General features: G+C 34.2%; 1 protein-coding gene across 1 annotated transcript; it reads right to left on the minus strand.

Moving 5' to 3' along the window:
• Window positions 1–951: 951 nt before the first annotated feature.
• LOC149955590 (uncharacterized) lies at window positions 952–22,198 on the minus strand. Its single transcript, XM_090164566.1, has 6 exons — window positions 22,131–22,198; window positions 10,518–10,658; window positions 10,367–10,437; window positions 2,795–2,902; window positions 2,150–2,236; window positions 952–1,052 (listed from the first exon to the last, which is right to left on the minus strand). Exons 2-6 carry the CDS (start codon window positions 10,654–10,656, stop codon window positions 972–974), a joined length of 486 nt encoding a protein of 161 aa, XP_090020692.1. The 5' UTR covers window positions 10,657–10,658; window positions 22,131–22,198; the 3' UTR covers window positions 952–971.
• Window positions 22,199–22,262: the final 64 nt, after the last annotated feature.

The following is a 22,262-nucleotide window of genomic DNA, read 5'->3' on the forward strand; positions in this document are numbered from 1 at the left end:
AATTTGATTAAATTCTGATAAAATGATATTTGGTTTATTAAAATTTTATCGAATTCTGATAACATAAATATTTACTAAAATAAAATTTGATTAAATTCTGATAAAATGATATTTGGTTAATTTAAGTTTTATCGAATCCTGATAACCGAAATATTTACTAAAATAAAATTTGATTAAATTCTGATAAACTGATATTTGGTTTATTAAAATTTTATCGAATTCTGATAACATAAATATTTACTAAAATAAAATTTGATTAAATTCTGATAAAATGATATTTGGTTTATTAAAATTTTATCGAATTCTGATAACAGAAATATTTACTAAAATAAAATTGGATTCAATTCTGATAAAATGATATTTACTTAAATAAAATTTTATCAAATTTTTTTTTAAAAATAAACTTTATAAAATTTTGATCAAATGTTATTTGCTGAAGGAAAATAATATGCAATTTTGAACAAATAGTATTTGAGCAAATAACATTTTAAATACTTGATAAAACTCCTAAAGGAAAGGTATAAGAAACATTCGAAGGGTGGCTAATTTTTTTTATATAAGTTAACTTGTTTGTTGTTTTCGATAAAAAATAATTGTTACAAATGGTTAAGGAAAGCTTCGCCTCGCTACGATCATGCCCCAAACGGCTACTAAAACCTCTACGGTCCTACCACGCTGCTGGAACGAGCGAATTAACAGTCTTACGTGCCTACAGATACAAGAGAGCTAGTACGGAGATCCGTGCTTCTACGTTTTGTCAACTAAAGATGTCTTCTATGTGCTCCTACTTTACGTTCACGATGGACTGATCGAACAAAATAATGGTACGGCTACACTCCTCAAGTTTTCTCTACTCTTTTTCGAGGGGTCACTTAACAAGCCAAATAATAATTTGCTCAACAAATTGTTTTTTTTTTAAATTGGCTTTATCTCAAATTTCAATTGCTTTTATTTTACAACAAAATACCAAGTTATTTTTTCTGTTTACTGCAAATGTTTTTCCTCTCTTCGGTTGCTCGACAGTCAATAGGATTCAATTGATTTTTGCATACCTATTTTATTCGAAATATAAAAAATTAAAATAGTCTAAATATAAAATAATTTATATTTTCAATATGGTTTACATCAGTCGGTCACAATAAACCTAACTGTAATACAGACGAAGGAAGTGCCATCTACGATAAGAAAAGGAAAATACGCGCAATTTCATTGTGCAATTTTCTCTTTCTTCAATTATATGAAATTTTAAAACTAACCGCTTTCTGAATACTGAAAAATTCGTATTTACAATTTTTATAAGAATGTTGAAGTTTCAGTGACTATATTGTGCTGCAGTAGCTTATGAACGCGGGGTACATAGCTACAATTTTATACCCTCTCACAGTTTTACGTGTTTAAAGTAAGAAAATGGAATTACTGAAGTATTTTCTAGCGGAGTACCATTATATATTTTTTTGATAAATGGTCGAAAAATCATTTGTTGGGAATCTAAAACTTTTATATTAATTATCTAGAGATTTGCAAAAAAGGGCTAGATGTATTACAATAAATATAATTTAGAACATAAAAAATATGTTGAAATCTAACCAAAACCAACCTAAGTGAACATAAAATAGCCTAATCCATGAGTACGCACGAGTCAGGTGGGTATTTTCCAATTGGTTTTCATATTGCGGGTGGGCATTTGTAACGTTTTGGACATGAGTCCCCACCTCTAACTCTATTATTAAAACGATTATATTTAAAGAATATAACCATGCAGACGGACATCCATCTAGAGGAAGAATGATCAGGCGCGAGCACATTGAAAATATTGACGGCGTTTAAGTCGTAAAGAGTGACTATTTTAGTATTGATTTTTATATTTAATTTTAATTTAGTACAAAACTACGCGTTTCAGATTCACCTACAAGTTCCACTAAATAAGATTATACTATTATCTTAGAACAGACAGCGACGAAACGAAACGCCCTCTATATAATATCCCTCTATACCCTGCGAGCCAGTTGCGTATATCCAAGGACCCCCCTGCCTTTGGCAAGGGTGTCAACCAAAACAAAATGTATGATTAAAAATGCAGCCACACACTGTATTAAACCCATATGCCACTAAAATTATGGAGCTCAATTTGATCTCATAAATTACTTACAAGAGCGGCTACATCTCTCTTCAAAGGACTTATATTGGTACCCTTCAATTCTGTACCCAATATGCAACATATAATGTCAAATCCATCCTGAAATAGAACATTTAGTAGAATTTACCGACCAACTATGAGACCGAGCTAGCTGAAGATTTTACAAAATATTTTATACATTTTAAAATTTTAAATGTATAGTTGTCGACTAAATTCTTCTCCACTTAATAAAAAAACTTAGCTTAAAAACTCAAACGCATCCGATCTCTTATAACAATTTTTAAGAAATATGCTATATATATATATATATATATATATATATATATATATATATATATATAAACTGTAATAGTTAGAGTTTGGATTTTTTCATGGTATTCGTTTGACGTAGGAAACATTATAATTTATAATTTCTAGAAAATTCTAAAAAAGGTTTCCGTGTTTGTAAAAAATAAGTCATTCTCAATTCAATAAACCTTTTATTTATCCCTGGCTGACTGAAAACACATATCAACCTATAGGATTTACTGGCTACATTGGGTGGCGCTGGAAATTATACGAATTTCTTGAAATTGTAACTAAAATAAATATTTAAGCATTTTACATGAGTCCTTTATTTCACTAAAGGCCGAATTTTATGAACTCAAATAAACTTACTGGTTTTTCTCCATTGTTGGCTGTATTTTCGCACACTTGGCACAGTAGTGTTTGATAATCCGTTATGTTGGTCTTAGGAAAATATACACTGCAGCTTTGTATTGCGGCCTAAAAATGTATTAATGCAATATTCTAGTTAATTAATGAGTTCATTGATACTCCAATTTCAGAAATGCTACTATTAGCAGTTAAAATTACAAGCATAACGCAATATTTCAACTTTATACGCTGGTTCTTGTCTAAACAGGCGATTACAGCTCTGTGCAAAAGAAACGATTTTATGATTTATCGGTAGAGTTACAGTTAGTATCGTAAGTAACCCTATAAATTAATTAAAATTATTCCCACAGATCTCTAACCTAACTCAAAACATTTTACACATTATCCTTTAAAACATTTTACACATTATCCTTTAAAACATTTTACACATTATCCTTTAAAACATTTTACACATTATCCTTTAAAATATTTTACACATTATCTTTCAAAATATTTTACACATTATCCTTTAAAACATTTTACACATTATCCTTTAAAACATTTTACACATTATCCTTTAAAACATTTTACACATTATCCTTTAAAACATTTTACACATTAACCTTTTTTGTTAACTATTTTTAGCTATTGCGTAGTCACCACCGTATTATACATGGCTCTCTAACCTTTGTGGTTAAAAGGGAAAATGATACACCAATCGATATGAAATAACATTACCTCTCTATCTCAATAATATTGTGGTTGATCAGGGACCATTTCAGTGATTTTGACGATTTTTACTTTGGGAAACATACAAACATACATACATTTCTAATATTAGCTACCACTTGGGCCCCTAGGCTTGAGCGTTATTGGGACACTTCATGGCCTTGCGCTAGCTTAGTCACGGGGTCACTTAACCTTTCGGCAAGCTCCGGGCCGAAAGGCTTAAGCTTACTCGGCCTAATGATTAACCGGCACTAATCGTTGTACTTGAACCAAGAGAAAAAGGTGAGAGTGTAGCTCTTTGCCGAACGCGCGCGTCGCCTTGTTTGAGGGGCAAATAAATACTCAATAATAGCCCCTCCCGCAAAAGCCTCTTCACATTTTCATGAGTATCTCGTTTTTTGTTACCATGTGCTCAAAAAATAGTTTGTTTTTAATTTTAATTTAAAACCGAGCTAATGATTGTTTTATATGATATATTTATGTTATATTATATTTATAAACAAAAGGCGAGTTAAGAGGAAATTCATATTTTCAATTACGAAATTTAGATCAAAGGGATATTTCGTCCCGTGTCTGCTAAGCTTTGTAGTAGTCTGCCTGCCTGTAGTTTTACGGTTTATGTCAAGTTAAAATGGCCACGCGAGGAATCATATTAAACCCAGTTATTTTTATACATAATTTTGAGCTAGACGAAAGTGGAAGTTACAGGAGCGTAATAGAAAAACTACAAAACAGTGGTGCGTTAAAAAAAATTGTAACACTTCGCGCATAGTTTATTAAATGCGTAAATATTAAAAGCCATGAAACCAAGGGTTAAATTTCTGACATTTTAGCGCGCTTTTCGTAGAAAACGAGAGAGAAACGTATCCCAGACTACCTCGGTCAGCACTATATTCCCGAGAAGAATGACGTTGGGGTCCCATGACTGACGCGCGTCTTTATTTGTTCTCCATCGCGGGGGGGGGGGAGTTTGAAAAGATTGAGCACCTCAAACAAGGTAGCCAGCGAAGGGAAAGGTCATTTTAGTTTTAATAATAACTAGGACGTCACAAAACCCCAAAGGGTATTTTGGACACAGACTTGAGTGGAGCGACCGAGACGTGAAATAAGAGCATACCGTAGGAGTAACGCCTGTTAAAACCGTAGGAATAACGTCTGTTAAAACCGTTGGAGCAACGCCTGTTAAAACCGATGGAGCAACGCCTGTTAAAACCGTTGGAGCAAAAACAAATCGTGCCTCGCCCCAAAACGTTGCTGCCAAAACAAATCCTACCATCGCTACTCAATCGCCACAAACAACCCCTAACAAAAAAAATAGTAGTTAGTTACCTAAAAACTAATTAAATACCTAATTAAAATATATAAAGAACTAATTAAATACCTAATTAAAATACATAAAGAACTAATTAAATACCTAATTAAAATATATAAAGAACTAATTAAATACCTAATTAAAATATATAAAGAACTAATTAAATACCTAATTAAAATATATAAAGAACTAATTAAATACCTAATTAAAATATATAAAGAACTAATTAAATACCTAATTAAAATACATAAAGAACTAATTAAATACCTAATTAAAATATATAAAGAACTAATTAAATACCTAATTAAAATACATAAAGAACTAATTAAATACCTAATTAAAATATATAAAGAACTAATTAAATACCTAATTAAAATATATAAAGAACTAATTAAATACCTAATTAAAATACATAAAGAACTAATTAAATACCTAATTAAAATATATAAAGAACTAATTAAATACCTAATTAAAATATATAAAGAACTAATTAAATACCTAATTAAAATACATAAAGAACTAATTAAATACCTAATTAAAATATATAAAGAACTAATTAAATAACTAATTAAAATACATAAAGAACTAATTAAATACCTAATTAAAATATATAAAGAACTAATTAAATACCTAATTAAAATATATAAAGAACTAATTAAATACCTAATTAAAATACATAAAGAACTAATTAAATACCTAATTAAAATATATAAAGAACTAATTAAATACCTAATTAAAATATATAAAGAACTAATTAAATACCTAATTAAAATACATAAAGAACTAATTAAATACCTAATTAAAATACATAAAGAACTAATTAAATACCTAATTAAAATATATAAAGAACTAATTAAATACCTAATTAAAATATATAAAGAACTAATTAAATACCTAATTAAAATACATAAAGAACTAATTAAATACCTAATTAAAATATATAAAGAACTAATTAAATACCTAATTAAAATACATAAAGAACTAATTAAATACCTAATTAAAATATATAAAGAACTAATTAAATACCTAATTAAAATATATAAAGAACTAATTAAATACCTAATTAAAATACATAAAGAACTAATTAAATACCTAATTAAAATATATAAAGAACTAATTAAATACCTAATTAAAATATATAAAGAACTAATTAAATACCTAATTAAAATATATGAAGAACTAACTAACTTATTTACAAATGTAACGATCTACAAATAATTCATTATTTCCAAAGGAGAAACCTTTTGGAGGACCCAGCGTTCGACAGCGACGATGAATTCAACGAAATGGACAATTTCATTCCAATTACTTTAATGTCTGGGGAAATAGTTGTAAAATTAGGCAGTAGAGTCATTGAAATTGAAGTTGTGGAAACCATGAATTTCATTTTGGACAGAATTAAATAAAAAAATGCATAAAAAACCGCCTTTCATTCTTCTCATCTCCCTCTCTCTCCCGCAATGCATAAAAAAGCCTTTCAATCCCCTCCCCTCTTACACACACTTAACGCGCACTGACAGGTTCTCCATCGAAAGTCGCCTTACACACATGCTATCTAGCGATACTATTAGACCCAGGCTTCGGACGGTTTCTACTCTCTCGCCTTTTACGCGCGCTGCGCTGCCAGGTTCCCTCTATACGCGCGCTATCTGGCTTCTCTCTCTCCCTACTCTCTCCCTTTATACACGCGGTCCCCTTTTGCGCGCGCTTCCAGGTTCACCGGGTGTTCACCGGGCGCCAGGCTTCGGGCGGTTTATACTCTCTCGCCTTTTACGCGCGCTTCGCATAGGTTATTTTGACGGCTTCGGACAATCACAGGACCAGCATTTTTCCCCCATAGCCAAGGTTCGTAAAAAAATGCTTCTCGCACTATATGCTTCTCGCACCATAGCAGTCGTTGCTAAGGGAGCTACGCTCAATTATAATAAATAATAATCACCTAGGCTAATACCCAAGGCATCACCTTAGGCCTAAGTCATCAAGCGACTTTTGAAGCCATTAATTCAGGTGGCCGGGTTACAATGCGTAGGAGGGTGGTGGCAAGCCCTGCATGCCACGCGAGCCAACAGCTCCCTACACTAACTCTTACCGTTAACCTCAACAAGTTTTCTCTTGCTTAAACAAATAGCAGAAAGCAGCCCGTTACCGTGAATGGGGAACTTGTAGGAGATGCAAGCTGTATGTATAAAGGTACGTCTACACTCCTACAAGTTTCACCTTCACCTCTCTAATGCGATATTTTGTCATTTTGATGAAAACGCGTGTCATAATCGTAAAAACCGTAAATGCAAATATGTGCGTAAATGTATGGTGAAACCTAAAAGGTTTTTTCCGCGCAAACGTTTTATAGGAATAACTTATCTGAAAACTTGCTATTTTCGTATCCTGTTTACTTTAGTTGAATCAAAACATTATTTCAGATGAATCACCATGAAAATGCAATTTTCTGATATTGTGAAATACATTTCGTAGGTGTTTAAATGAAGATGGAATTATTTTGTTTTTGAACCGTGAACAACGATACACACTCCAAGTTTTAGAGTACTAAATTTGGATTAACTATTTAATTATTTTTCTTTAAAATTCTAAACTTCGGCAAAATACTTTATTTATATTTTTTCAATTTTACCGACAACTTAGTGAGTGACAGAATTTAGTTTTTTGTTTATTAGATAGGTGACTAGAATCAAGAGTAATTACATTTTCAAGCTAAGCCCTTAATATTTCTTATTCAAAATTTTATATAACCATGTAAATTGTAAAAAAAATGTTGCAATCGTATTATTTTAAATTAATTTCGTAACGATTGAGAAAAGAATTATAATGATTTAAAATTTTAGATTTTAGAAGTGTTAAAGTTCATATTTAGGAATTTGATTGGATAAAATTTAATTTATCTTAACACGTCAATGCGGCGTTGGTCCATTTGATCGAAAAATATGTGATCGACAGTCGATCATTATACGTTGCAATTGATCGAAATTCCATTTGATTGAATCCCATTTGTCATTTGTTTCATAAGATCGAACCTTCAAATGATCGAATACTATTTGATCGAATTCAAAAATATTTATAGAACCAGTTGGTATGTTTTTATTTTACCGAATGTCAATATGAAGTGCAGAAGGAATAATGATGGAATAATTCATTGCTTTAACTGTATTAAGCCACAAAGATGAAGAGATTTTTAGTTTATACACTATATGATGGAATTTTTTATGACATCGACGATAACGGCCCGTTGTTTTTGATATATATAAATAGGGTCTTTTTTTTTGCTCGGAAAAATGTTTTTTTTCAAAAACTATTTATAGTACCGATTTCAAATTTGGAAGGTCAATTCTCTATACCGGGGGACATCAGTTTGAGAAATTTGAGCGTTTTCGGTAATGTTTTACACCAATTTTGAAAAATTATTTTTCGACCACTAGGTGCGAGATAAAAAATTTCTATTATAAAGTTGTAGGCCGTCATCGAAAACCCTTAAAAATTGTTCACTCGACGAAAAACAATTTATTTATCAGTGAAAATTCGAGCTTGAAAAATTTACAAGTTGGTGAAGCCAAATTACGATTGTTTGAAACGATAATTGAAACCGAATTACCTAATCCAGTTGAAACTTTGGTTAAAAAAACGACCGGATTTAAAAAACACGAGGCTATAGGTCAATCCTAAACATGCATTGGGTATTTAAAGGAAAACTTTGGGAGATTATTATCAGTGTTTGATAATATTTCGAACAATGCCTCGTTATTCAGTAGCTGAGCGTACCGAGATAGTTGCCATTTACTATGGAGAAGCAGCGCAAAACCTTAGAAGAGTGACTGAAATCTTCGCAGAAAGACATCTAAATGGAGCACCATCTGTAAATACAGTAAGACGAGCAATTCACGATTTCAATCAATTTGGTAACTTGCAACCTAGGTTTCGCGGATTGGGTCAACCGGATTTAGACTTCGAGAACAATGTACTCGCGTACTTTGTGGCATATCCTCGTCACAGTTGCGCTAACGCCGCTGCTGATTTGGGTTGTTCTGCAAATCGTGTGTGGAAAATTCTTCGTAAGAATCGCTATCACCCATACAGAGCTACGCTCCACCAAGGACTAATTGACGGAGACCATCAAAGACGTTATGAATTTAGCAACTGGTTACTAAATGCTGTCCAAGAAGATAGACAATTTTTGCGCCATGTTTTGTTCTCCGACGAAGCGTCATTTTCTAGAGATGGGCCCTTTAATCATCAAAACAGCCATCTTTGGTCTGACATCAACCCACATTGGGGTTTTGAATATCATCACCAGGTTCAATTTGAACGGGTCAATGTTTGGGTTGGACTTGTTGGAAACCGTTTTATTGGTCCCTTTTTCCTGCCGACGAACCTCAACGGCCAAAGGTATTTACATTTTCTACAGAACGAACTGAGTGACGCAATCGACGACCTTCCATTGGCTGAAAGACGTCAGTTGTGGTTTCAGCAAGATGGCGCCCCTCCGCATTTTTCCCGGCAAGTAACTGAGCACCTCAACAACGAGTTTCCTGAAAGGTGGATAGGGAGAAATGGTCCAGTGCATTGGCCAGCAAGGTCACCTGACCTAACACCGCTGGATTATTCTCTGGGTATTCGTTAAAGCAAAGGTATACGCCACGCCCATTGAAACTAGGGAGGAACTCATTAGACGAATAATCAGTGCTTGCCGAGACGTCACACCAGAAATGGTAGAGAAAGCGTTTGAGAACTTAATTGTCCGCGCACAAACCTGTGTTGCAGCCAATGGTGATATTATTGAAAATGTTTTGTAAAAATTTATGTGAATAAAATATCTGCATTTAAAAACCAAACGTGTACATTTTTTCAAGTGTGAAAACTCTACTACGTTTGTATTAGACTTGTTCCCTTTTCAATTATCGTTTCAAACAATCGTAATTTGGCTTCACCAACTTGTAAATTTTTCAAGCTCAAATTTTCACTGATAAATAAGTTGTTTTTCGTCGAGTGAACAATTTTTAAGGGTTTTCGATGACGGCCTACAACTTTATAATAGAAATTTTTTATCTCGCACCTAGTGGTCGAAAAATAATTTTTCAAAATTGGTGAAAAACATTACCGAAAACGTTCAAATTTCTCAAACTGATGTCCCCCGGTATAGAGAATTGACCTTCCAAATTTGAAATCGGTACTATAAATAGTTTTTAAAAAAAAACACTTTTCCGAGCAAAAAAAAAGACCCTGTATATATAGGGTCAGGTTAGGTTAGGTTAGGTTGATGTACGCGCACCGTAGGCGCGTATGCACCGTTGCCCTTTCGATTTACTCCTAAAAACTAGTAGTTTTACCCTACAGTAGCTTTCGATCAAATTTCGTTAGATCAAATGCCATTCGATCAAATGTAATTCGATCAAATGGGACCCGTTAGATCATTTGGGAATCGATCAAATAGACTCAAACCGAAAATACAGCAAAAGGCTGAGATAGGTCTTACTCCTTCTAGTGTAAGACGCTAGTACCAAACATTCGGAGGGTTTCAACTAAAATATTATCTACGAACTCACAATATTTTTTATTCCTTTACTCGATATGCATGTGGTGAATTTCCCAAGACAATCTAAATTTCCTAAAAACGCTGTAAAAATTGAATAAAATGTAGTTCAACAAACAAACTGTTTCTATTCGTTTTCTAGTCCTTAATACAAAAATACTCACGGCATACTACTTCGATGAATTTCTCTGCTGAGTTCTTACTGACAGGGTCAGTACATTTAAATGTTCCACCAGTTGATCCAAGCGTACAGGCATATAACCCGAACGCCCAAGCAATTAATATTATTATTCGATTACACATTTCTTTTGTTAATTTCCAGCCAAAGAGATAGTTGGAGAACGATAAGAAATAAATAGTTAACAAGAGATATTAATCGAGACAGTTGGGTTATATTAACACAAAGTAAAAAGGCAAGTTGTCTAGGCTTTGTCGCCATCTAAGACACCACGAAAATAAACATGGTTGCTCGCTTTTCTTTTCAAACTACTTCGGTAAAGAAAGCGAACATCCGTAATGCATTTCGCGAGTGTGGTGGCTCTGCTAGTTTGCATTGCGACAATTATGTAAGCCGCATTAAATTATTTAATTAACAAAAGGAGTTCAAATAACCATATTACTTACAAGGACGGAACGACGTTATACATTTGGGATTCTTTTAATTTAGTTACAAATTGAGTTTTTGTAATTTCTTTAAAATATTGTATACATTTTAAACCATATTAAGAAAACAGCACCGATTCGAGTTGAAAATAAAACTAGAATACCGGGATTTCCTGCGTCACAACGGCCGCGTCTTCAAATTGAAAATGCACGTTTTCCAAAAATAGAACGTGACCATTTAGGAAACTGAAATTTTTATAACACTTTTCTCGTGCAGAGGAACATTAATATTAAAATCCAAATAGACATAAGACCCTTAGCGCCTTAACCAACTGAAAGCAGAGGCGTACCGATGGTATATGGCACCCGCTTAAAAATTTTCAAAATGGTCCCACCCTACATAAGAAAAAAATTATAAATAGCTTTAATATTTTAATGATAGGAGTGTTTTGGGCACCCCCTACATGAAAGACAGTTTGGCACACGGTTCAAAATGTACCTCCTGCAGGGCCGTTTTATCCAATGGGCATTGTGTCCAAGGCCTTCGAAGGTTTGAAGGGCCTACGAAGGCTCGAATGGGCCTACGAGTAAGAAATAAATAAATAAATAATAATAATGATAAATTTACTCTTAGAAATAGGGCCTACAAAGGTCTTAGTGCCCAGGGTGTCTTAAAACAGCCCTGACTTCCTGAACCCGGGTACGGTAAGATTTTGATGACATATTCTTTGCCCCTGTCCAGGGCCGTTTTAACCTTTCAGTAGGCCTTAGGCAAAAACCAGGGCAGCCGAGAGCGTGCCTGGGCCCTGGCAAAACAATACTTTCGGGCCCCAAGAACTACCTTATTTTTCTAATTAACCATGTTTCGCGGGATAAGTATAAGGGATCAAACGCGGGGCCCAAAAACTTGTACGGGCCCAGTTTATTTGTACCGGCTTCCCCTCTCTTGTCAGGCCTGGCAAAAACCTCATTTATCGTCTTTTCGGACCTTCGTAGGCCCTATTTTATGGAATCATAGGCCCTTATTTATCCTAAAATATTATTAGACCCTAGGCACTTTGCCTAGTCTGCCTTATGGACAAATAGGCGCTGCCCCTGTCCTACACTCTCGTTTCACTTCAAGGTCATCCAATGACTTTCCTTAAATTCTATAACGTATAGGCATAATAGTAATAATACTATTTAAATTAATAAGACCTTGCCCAAATGAAATATTTCGTATAGGGATGTGCTGTAATTTATTGCTGCGCACAGGTGTGCATAGCCTAATCCCATTAGGTACAGTTTACTCGCTTTTCTATTTCAAGGGTAAGAGGCTTATTTCCAAATCATTCAAAACATCTAGCACACTTTTTCCAAGGTCATTCTCCAAATTCATTTCTACTTTGTTCTAGTTGTGTATTATTTCTAAAACTACGGGTATATGGGCGTTTTGCTGAGGAGCTTCAAAACTACGGGTTTTACCAGTTTCCAAGTGAAGCAGTGGGTCCAGAAACTTGATGAGTATTTGGTTAAACAAGGCGGACCGTAATCACCAGCGTCTAGACGACCATCGGTCAACGAACCAACGTGGCCTGGGATGCCACACCAAGTCAGATGAGCCTTCAAGTTTGATAAGTATCCAATAGAGTGCCAATTCTACTATGGACTAATATCTGATGTTCAACTCCTTAATTTTCAGAGGCAGCAAATATCTGTAGTGGCAGCTTATTATTTATATTTGCATCCGCTATTACACAAATGTAGGAATTATAATTACCCCTAAAGAAACCTTTTTTATTTATCTAAATTGTCTATTACGTGGAATGTGACTGTTTTAGCTTTCAAAGCTCTCAATTATCATTGCTTAATAGGGGATATCAGCCTCTATTTCATCATTAAATTGTTCCATATATGATTAATCTTTTCCGATAAAGACGTTTTTATATCATTGGCAACCCTGTATATTTGTAAGTCATTTGTTCTCATTAATTTCAATTAGGTATTTATGAATTATATAACAACTCTATAATTTTTCAGTTAACCGCTAATCCCAAAATCTAAGCCAAGTTTTCCATGCCATATTTTTCGAATGTGAAGGTTAGCTTTAAATCCTTAGCATTTTTAGCCAAGCGCGCTCTCTTTAACGAAACCAAACTTTTTAAATCGCACCTTTATAAAGATATTTAATTTTTACTCTATATTTTGGGAGTCCGTCCGTGATGAAGATATTGAAATACTTTTGGATTCTATAAATTATAGGGAAAGATGAAGAAACGCGTGTGTTTAGTAAATTCAGAAAATTAGCCGATAATAGCCGAGAAAGAGAGTTTCGCCATTGGCTCTACTCCGCGAAATGGAATTGGCCAAGGCAATGGAGAGTCAACATGGACGAATTATTTAATTCATCCATGGAGTCAATGTCTCGCGCAGCCCTACAAGACCAGCGCGCACAATTGTCACCTGTCCGGGCTTGTGGACGCTGGCGTAGGGCATTATGATGAGACCATAGATGTAGTTGGCTTTTTGATTCGCTTAAAGCACCGGTATATAAATTTCTGACCCAACACCTGCAAGAAACGAGCAATATAAAGGCTTATTTCAACAAAATGGCATCGTCAAAGGGTTAGCAAAGTATGTTATGCCCTAATTCGAAATTTTAAAAAAGTCCCCTTAGTAGACCCCCTAATTCTACTAGTCATTTGTTTTTCACTTTTGAATTCCTTAAAATTCTAGTGGAGATTATTATTGGGAACATAGGAATTTAAATTTTTAGAATGCATCACCATATTCTGCTCGCTTTAGGACGTGGGTTGACAACCTTTTCGGCTCAAAGGCCAAATTTGAAAATTCGAAATATAGCTCGGGCCGCACGTAAAAAATTTAAATTAATATCACAGGCATTAGGAACAAAATTACCTTTTTTTATTCAAATTGCATTGCACTAAAATACCGCGAAGATAACAACATAGCATTCAGATAAACATTAAAATTATCAAGAAAATTCTAAGTTACGATGTTGCTGTTATCTCGAAGGGAATGAGAACATTACAAAATTCGCGCTCCATTTGAAAATCGGAATTAAAAATTTACAAAAGTTAAGCCGCATACATTTAAAGATCGATTAGTTTCGCGGGCTGTAATGTAAAAGACGTTGTTGGTCATCCCTGTTTTAAGAAGAAAAATAGAGCCACATAATTCTTTTAACGGTCCCAAAATTAAAAATAGAAGCCCATTTCTGGTGCCGATACTGTCCCCATAGGTTGCGAAATCTTTCAGTTGGAGGAGTTAAGTTAAATAGCATATTTATTATTATGCCTATAATACAATCATCTCCTACCCGAGGACGAAGTCACTAGTCTTGTAACGCGTTTGTACACCTTATTAATGATTTTCGAGACACTGTGATTTTCATAAATGTCTAATGGTTAATGGTAATAGTTATTGTAGGGAGCTGTTGGCTCGCGTGGCCTGAAGGGCTTGCCCCAACCTACTACGCATTGTAGCCCAGTATGGGACCCACAGATGAACACCCTGATCCTATACCATACAAACATGAGGAAAGAGTTGATGTGAGTGATTAATGAGACTGATATATTGGTAAGATCTATAACACATTAATTAAATGTTATTAAAGGTCAAGATTCGAATGACACTATGGAGATAGCAACAGCGGAGGTTCCAAAAATAAACAACTCAAGCGTGTCGCCTCGTGTAATGCTGCATTTTCATTTCAGTTCAGGAAATCTTACTAATATCGCGGAGCCAATTGAAGACCCAATCCCAGAATTACCAAACGCTACACCTGAAATTACGGAAATATTTGTTCCCACTAAAGAATTTCAATTTGAAACAGAAATACCAACAAATCATAATTGCATTGAAATTTAAGACACTAACCACTTTATTATTGCGAACATTCGGAAGAAGTTTCCAAGTTTGGAAAACATTAGGTATACATTTAGGGAATGCCAATTTAAAAATATAGAAGACCAATTAATGTGGTGCCTTATCAAAAATTATGATTCTGGCAGCTTGGTATTTAAAAAAATATCTGGTTCTGGGGATATTGGTTCCATTTCTATAGAAATAAATACGGCATTTGAGATGAGAGTAGAAGCTCACAATCTTTGGCATTCTTGGAAAAATCTCAAAATTTTTAACAATTTTGAAGAATTGTTAAAACTTTTTGCATATCTTGATTCGTGTGTATTTTGTGTTGGTATTCCGGATAAAACATTGAGTGAACTTTCAAATGGAAAAAAGTGGATCTGAAAATCGTTTCACCAATTCTTTACATTCGCTAGATTGTCAATTTTTGTACATTTCTATTGGAAAATCAACTCGGTGTGAAAATTGTAGCCGTTTAAGGAGAATTTTAGCAATCCGGTTAAAAAGGCAGAAGATAAATAGCGCAAGAGGGAATGTACGTAATATGACCAATCAACAAAAAATAATCTTCTGAGAGAAACAAGGAAAGGAAATCTTAAGTTGAAAGGAAACTTCGAGGTTTGGAAAGGGATCTTGACAAACAGCTAGGTAAAGTAAAGGCACACATGTCTGTAAAAGAGCAGATTTTTAGTGAAATTATTGAAGATAACCTTTTTATAAGTAAAATAAACTTTTAACTATATAATGATGAGACAGCAAATGGATGTAATTACTTCTAGAATTAAAATACCCAGGAAGTAGAATCCAGCGATAATAAAATGGTGTATGTACCGTCGAAGAAAATCGCCCTATACGTATGATGCATTAAGTATTTGTTCTTCCGGCTCCTGGAACTTTATACCCTTATGTGCCAACCTTTTCGGGGAAAAGTGGATTTTGACTTGAAGTAACTAAGGAAATGAGAGGAAAGATTGATTTCAAGAATTTAGATGAACATAAGAAATACTTATCTATAATAGTAGTAGAAATAAAAATTAAGGAGGACTTGGTGAACAAGGCTAATACTGGGGAGCTCGTAGGGTTTTGTCATCATAATGAAGCGGGTGATAAACTTAAACAAGCTGAAAATAAAAAACTGGGTAGAGACTCCATGGACCCTCCTTTAGCATCACATGTTATGACAATAATGGTTAGAGGATTAACAACAAATTTCTACACATACTAGGCTATTTCCCATGTCATAATATGTCGGGCGAGGAATTATACTCTATAATAGAAGAAGCTATTGAAACACTCGAGAACAATCTTTTCAAGGTTTTGGTGGTCATCAACGATAAATCTTCCATAAATCAGGGGTCAATTAAATTAGAGACAGATGTAGAGAATAGGTTCCACTACAAGATTAATAATTTGTACGCACCAATGAATGACCCTAGGTCAATAATTTTTATTTCGGTTCCTCCACACTTAATCAAAACCCTCCGCAATTTTTTTGCAAACAGTGGACATAAGAAGGCTCGGTTGTTTAGAAAAAAGGGAAAGCTGATTCTGTGGGAACATGAGAAGGAAATGTACAATAAAGATTGCCAATCACAGTTGCGACTTTGACCAAAATAACCAACAACCACGTATCTTTGGGACCTTTTTACGCTATGAGGGTGAAATTATCCACTCAAGTTATGAGTGCAACTGTGGCTTTAGCAATTGTAGAACTAGTAGGAGATGAACTTATGAAGCATCTGAAACTGTAAACTTTATTAGAATATTCAACCGCTTTTTTGATATCTTAAATACTAAAAATATTGGAGAAGGAAGTCGCAAAAGGAATGAAGATCTAAACCCATTTTATTCAATGACTGATTGTAGATTTAAGGTATTATTTATTGATAACATTTTAATTGTTCACAAATTTTCTAACGTCTGTATTATTTGGTGGTTGGAAGAAGAGTTTTTAGGCTACCTCAAAGAGTGGAAAAATGAAGCAGAAGCGGAAAAAATGCATCTCAAGAAGGCAGAAATATGATGCAACTAAGCAGATAAACTTTGGAAGGCATTCATACAATAGGTGTTCTAAATTCCAATTTTAGTATAACAAAATATTAGAAACTGAAACAAATAAACATGTACATTTTTAGTGTATTCAATTATAGGAGCAGTTAAGTTACTCTTAAGCAAGGGTGCCAAATTTGTTTGACTGAAAAGTTTAATCAAGACCCCCTTAAACATCACTTTGGCAAACACCGTCGAGCTGTTGGTTGTCATGCAAACCCTGGTCTTCTCAAATATGGGTACAACGAAAGGAATTTCAAAATATTGAAGCCCTTAATAAAAGGTTCTAAAAATGGCAACACTTCAAAATTTAAAGTAAAAAAAATTGACCAAAGACAAGAGCTCTTAAATTTTTAGGGGTGTGGGATTGATTTAAACTAAAACATTTACAACGACTGATACTTCATGGTACTTATTTTATTTTATTTTAAAAACATTAAAAATTTATTTTTTATTTAGTCCTTACGAATTAATAAAAATATTTTTATTTAGTCCTCACGAATAAATAAAAATATATTTTATTTAGTCCTTACGAATAAATAACAAGTTGGTCAAGCCCGTAATATTACCTCTCCTCGGAGGATATATCCAGGTGTCGTCACACACCACTATAACCGTATTTAAACAAAACTGTTGTAACGGCGATTTGACCAAAATAAAGAAAACAGGCCGTAAATTTAAATATATATATAATAATAAAAAATAATAATCAGCTAGGCTAATACCCAAGGCACCACCCTAGGCCTAAGTCATCGAGCGACTTTTAAAGCCTTTAATTCAGGTGGCCGGGTTACAATGCGTAGGAGGGTGGTGGCAAGCCCTGCATGCCACGCGTACGAGCCAACAGCTCCCTACACTAACTATTACCGTTAACCTCATCAAGTTTTTGTATATATATATATACAAACACACACACCCGCACACACGGTGATTGTGAAACCTCTACTAGGGTACCAAATTGAAATTAAGCAACTTATTATATTAAACAAGATTAAGTCTTCATAATTTCATTCTATTCGTAAAATAAACCACATTAGGCCTTCATAATTTCATTCATAAAAAAACCAGAGTAAAAAAACCAGATTAAGCCTTCATTATTTTATTCGTTAAAAAATTCAAGACTTTATTAACTATTGATGAGTGTCTTATTTGCAGTATAGCTAAGGAGTTATCGTTGGTTCTGTGGTAGATCGCTCAACTGCCTGACTGAACTGCCCGGGTTCAAAACCTGGGCGGCGCATTTGTTTTTAATCAATATAGAAATCGCTAAATTAGAATTTCTTCGATGCAATAATTTAAATCTTACACGAAATCTTGTTCTATATCAATTAAACCAAAATTTCATACTCTATTAAATACGCTTCCGATAAAGCTGAAGGTCTAATTTTCGATGAAGCATAATGAGTGTCGGTGGTTCTGTGGTAGAACGTGCGCCTGTCAAGCAGGCGGTCTCGGGTTCGAAACCCGCCCGATGCGATCGCAAATTGATACTGAGACAAATACCGTGAACAATTGGTGGAAGTAACACATACTATACGTATTACGTAAAGCTTTGACTTTCTCAGTCGTATCATCTTCCCCCCATTAAATGTCCCATTTTTGTCATACATCTACCTAAGTCTTTTTTGTACCAGATATTTTCTAATTGCACTGTCGATTAAGACGGCTTGTTTGAAATTGGGTACAGTATGGTGGGGTATGTATTTGAAAAACTCGAACCCTTTCGATGTTAAAGTTATTAGCTTATTTTCTCAGACTTACTAGCATAGGTTCTGATTTATTTTTGATTTTAGAATCACCTGTTCCAATTTTAGAAATACAGTCCTCAAACAGTTTCCGTTTGTCAAACTTATTAAGTTATTTCCTCATTATGAAACCACCAATATGGTGCTCCACTTTTTCAACTTTGGCAGATTCTTCTAATGGTGTGAGAAATTTCTTGGGTTCTAGAATTTTAGGGCCTTCAATATCTGATTTTAAGTTCACCCACTTCAAAAAAACTTCGTCCATAAAACGCCTCAACCAATCATCAGCAATTAACTCTTTGCCAAAATGATTCAAATACCCTTTCACTGATTTTAAACAATTCATAACTTCCATCTTAGTTTTGATTTATAATCGTAAAACTCTGCTTTGAATTTTCAAAGTAGTTTGATCTTTGATCTTTTTTTCTTTTAACGTTGAAAAAATATTCAATAAAGCTGGGGTCAGAATAATATTTTTGGTGTCTTGGACTAAATAATTGTTGACTGGCATCAAAGTGGTGTCAATTTCTTCATCAAATTTGACATTAGCCATTAATTTTGAGGCACTTCTCGAGATTTCTGACCCATGCTCCTCGAAAAACTTCGCATCGAAATCGAAATTTAATGATTAAATCTTTTTATATTAATTTGAAACTTTTAAAATCATTAAAACACTAACCTCTAGATTTAAAATTTGAGCGTTATAAAGTCTTGGTTTTCCAGATTTTTTTACTTCAGTAACGAAGGCTTGTATTTTTGGTTTGGTTAAGTCCAATAGGTATTCGCCTTGATAATCATGATTACCCTAAAGAAAGTAAAATAATGTGAACCAAGTCATATTTTTAAAAATTGAAATTAATTTATACATACATGTACCAGGAAATTAGGATTGTCAAAGCTGGGAAGAGGTACTTGAAAAAATGCCTGCTGCATACATAATACGATTTCTTGATTTTTTCCTACGGTTAAATCTCTTCTCCCACAGGCAACAATCAATTTCTTACATTCTTGTAATTTAGTTTTCCATTTAGGGAATGTCATGAACTATATTTCGCTAGTTGTGTACCTGGAGTTACTTGAACAGTCCTTATAACAGCATTTCTGGTGGCATACCATTATCGAAGCTTTTTATTCAAAGAAACAGAAGGGCTGATACCGCGAGTCCCATTAACAAATAATTTTTAAATTCCGTAGTTTTCCCAACAACGAACACGTGACGCTTCCCCTCTTACCACGGAATGCGCCAAAGGAGATGCGCGTCAGTGTACCAGTTTTGTGTTCGCGCCGTTATATACCTTTCCCCTTTCCTTCAAAAGTATCTCCTTATAGAAGCTCCCTGCCCCCTTTTAGGCTTCCTGGGTTTAAAATATCCAGTGCGGCTGCACACTCCGCACTCCCTCGTTTACAAGGGTGGATTAACCTTGGAGTAGAGAAGTGGACTGGAGGGGAAATTCCCATATCGGTAGCATTGAGTCTCTTCCCCATTAATTCGGCCTAAGCCCCCCCAGCATGCACTGCGTTTTTGGTAGGGGCCTACGTTTTACTTTACTCTAGCGATGAAAAAGAGAGCTATTTCCAAGGGTGTTGTGAATATCTCGGAATATTTTATCTTGATTTTATAGAACCAAGGCCCAGGGCCGTGCTTAGAGGTCTCGCGGCCCCGGGCGAAATGCATGGGCGAAACTGACACAATGTGACTGTAGCGGCTCTCCGGTATATACATCCCTATGGTAAAATTTTAGCGGCCCTGGGCGATCGCCCGGCTCCCCATCCCCTAAGCACGGCCAAGGCCGAACAAACCGTTAAAGGTTTGAACTTAGAGGTTAGAATGGCAAATTTGTAACAGTCAAAATCATGTTTTAAAAACGGTATTATATAGTTTAGCCATTGACATAGTTAGAATTGTTCATAATGAAAAAGTACTGCTGTTATAAAAATTGAAAAAGTGTTTGTGTTTGATGATTTCCTTTTTGTTGTAGTCGACTTTTTCACAACCTTCTCAGCTATTAATAATTTTAATTTGTAAAAGAGAAAAACCACTTGTCAGGCCTTGGTTTATAGTTATAATATTTGATAATAGAACCAAATTTACCTTCATTTTTTTTTAATAATTTTTGAAAATTTGCTATATGTGTGATCATGTTGATATCCAAACTTTAAACTAAAACAGACCATTATAAAAAGAAGTCTACAATCGGAAATTAAAAATTCATTCTAAACTACTCCAAGCTTCAAAACTAAAGCATGGCGAATATTTACAATTGTATTTCAATAAAAATCCGATTGAGGGCGACACTAAGGCGCCCCTACCGCGAAGCAAAGGATTCTGGGTAACGTTGAGCTTACAGACTTCCCACCCTCTTTTCCCTCCAGTCAACTTCTCTACTCCAAGGATTAACCTGACTATTAATATTTCGCATTTTAAGATGCTCACCTCGGGCCTTCTTAAAAACAGCGGAATTCAAATTCATTAATTTAGCTTTAACTATAAAAAGGGGATAATAAGGAGCTACAGCCTACAGGTCGACTTTTAACCAGGAGTTAGTAGTTTCGCAGCGTTACCGAAATTTGTCCAAATAAACATAATTTAGCTGACCTTGGAGGAACCAAATATAAAAATATAACCCCTCGAAAATGAAATATACGCCTAACAAGAGTTGATTACAAGGGTACTCAAGTGGCAGCTACGAGTTATAGTATAAATGCACGATAAAAATCATACAAACACACCAACTAGAGGATCACGGGCGGACTTCCAAAGTTTAGATAAAAAATTAAATGTCTTTACAGAGGATTAATTTATAAAGTTTGGGTTCGTAAAAGAGAGAGCATTAGGCTAAATAAGAAAAGCGATTAAGGGGGAAGACCACAGTGGCCATTGTCTACTTTCGCGCTATTTCAAGCTGAACTCTTTTAATTTTGTATTTTAACTTATAAAATTAATATTTAAGGGTAGAACAGCCTCTTGTTTAGTAAATAAAATAATTTTCCCAATTTTAAATTTAAAACTTATTAAAATATTACGTCTTAATTTGGACCCCCGGAGCTAAACAAGTTGGACAAGCGCCCAAACTACCCTTTAGCTAGGACCTTATATATCGTTAACTATTAATATTAGAATTATCAAAATTATTTTAAGCACTAGAGGATGGTTTAGCCTAATAAGAAAAATATAATTCAATTATGTAATTGTTTAAAAAGAAACGTTCAAGAGTCAAGTCTACGAAAACGACACTAATCGAGTGTTAAAGTGGAATATTTCAGGACACATTCCAGATAATAAATCAAACGGTTCTCCAGAAGCAGTATACCTGAATCAAATTTCAGTTAGTAAATCCTTTGCACGAAGAAAGTGTATTAAAAATTAACTTTAGTTGTAAAAATAGATTATGAGTAATCAACCCTATTCCTTTTTTTGTGGATACCCTATCTACGAAATTTAAGGTAATGCCATTAAGCGCTGACCTATATTTCGGGTCAAAGTATTTAAAAATCTCTTTTTGTACTTACTGCTCCTATTCGAAGTATAGCAGATGTTATTTTGTTTTCGCGGGTTATCGCGACGGCTTTAAAACTTCATGTGTACTTGGCTCTTTTAAAAACTCTCGTATTCCTATATGTTTTTAAAATTCCGCGCGTATG

The sequence above is a fragment of the Leiobunum rupestre genome, chromosome 2, assembly GCF_980474605.1.
Source record: "Leiobunum rupestre chromosome 2, qqLeiRupe1.1.hap1, whole genome shotgun sequence".
Taxonomy (NCBI): domain Eukaryota; kingdom Metazoa; phylum Arthropoda; class Arachnida; order Opiliones; family Sclerosomatidae; genus Leiobunum; species Leiobunum rupestre.

Bases quoted from the DNA above. Each gene is read 5' to 3' on its own strand.
- LOC149955590 (XM_090164566.1), bottom strand. From the start codon at position 10,656: ATGTGTAATCGAATAATAATATTAATTGCTTGGGCGTTCGGGTTATAT. The intron at 2,237-2,794 runs GTAAGTTTATTT...GTTCTATTTCAG, and splicing joins CCAACAATGGAGAAAAACCA to GATGGATTTGACATTATATG. The intron at 1,053-2,149 runs GTAAGTAATTTA...CGAATAAAATAG, and splicing joins AGAGAGATGTAGCCGCTCTT to GTATGCAAAAATCAATTGAA.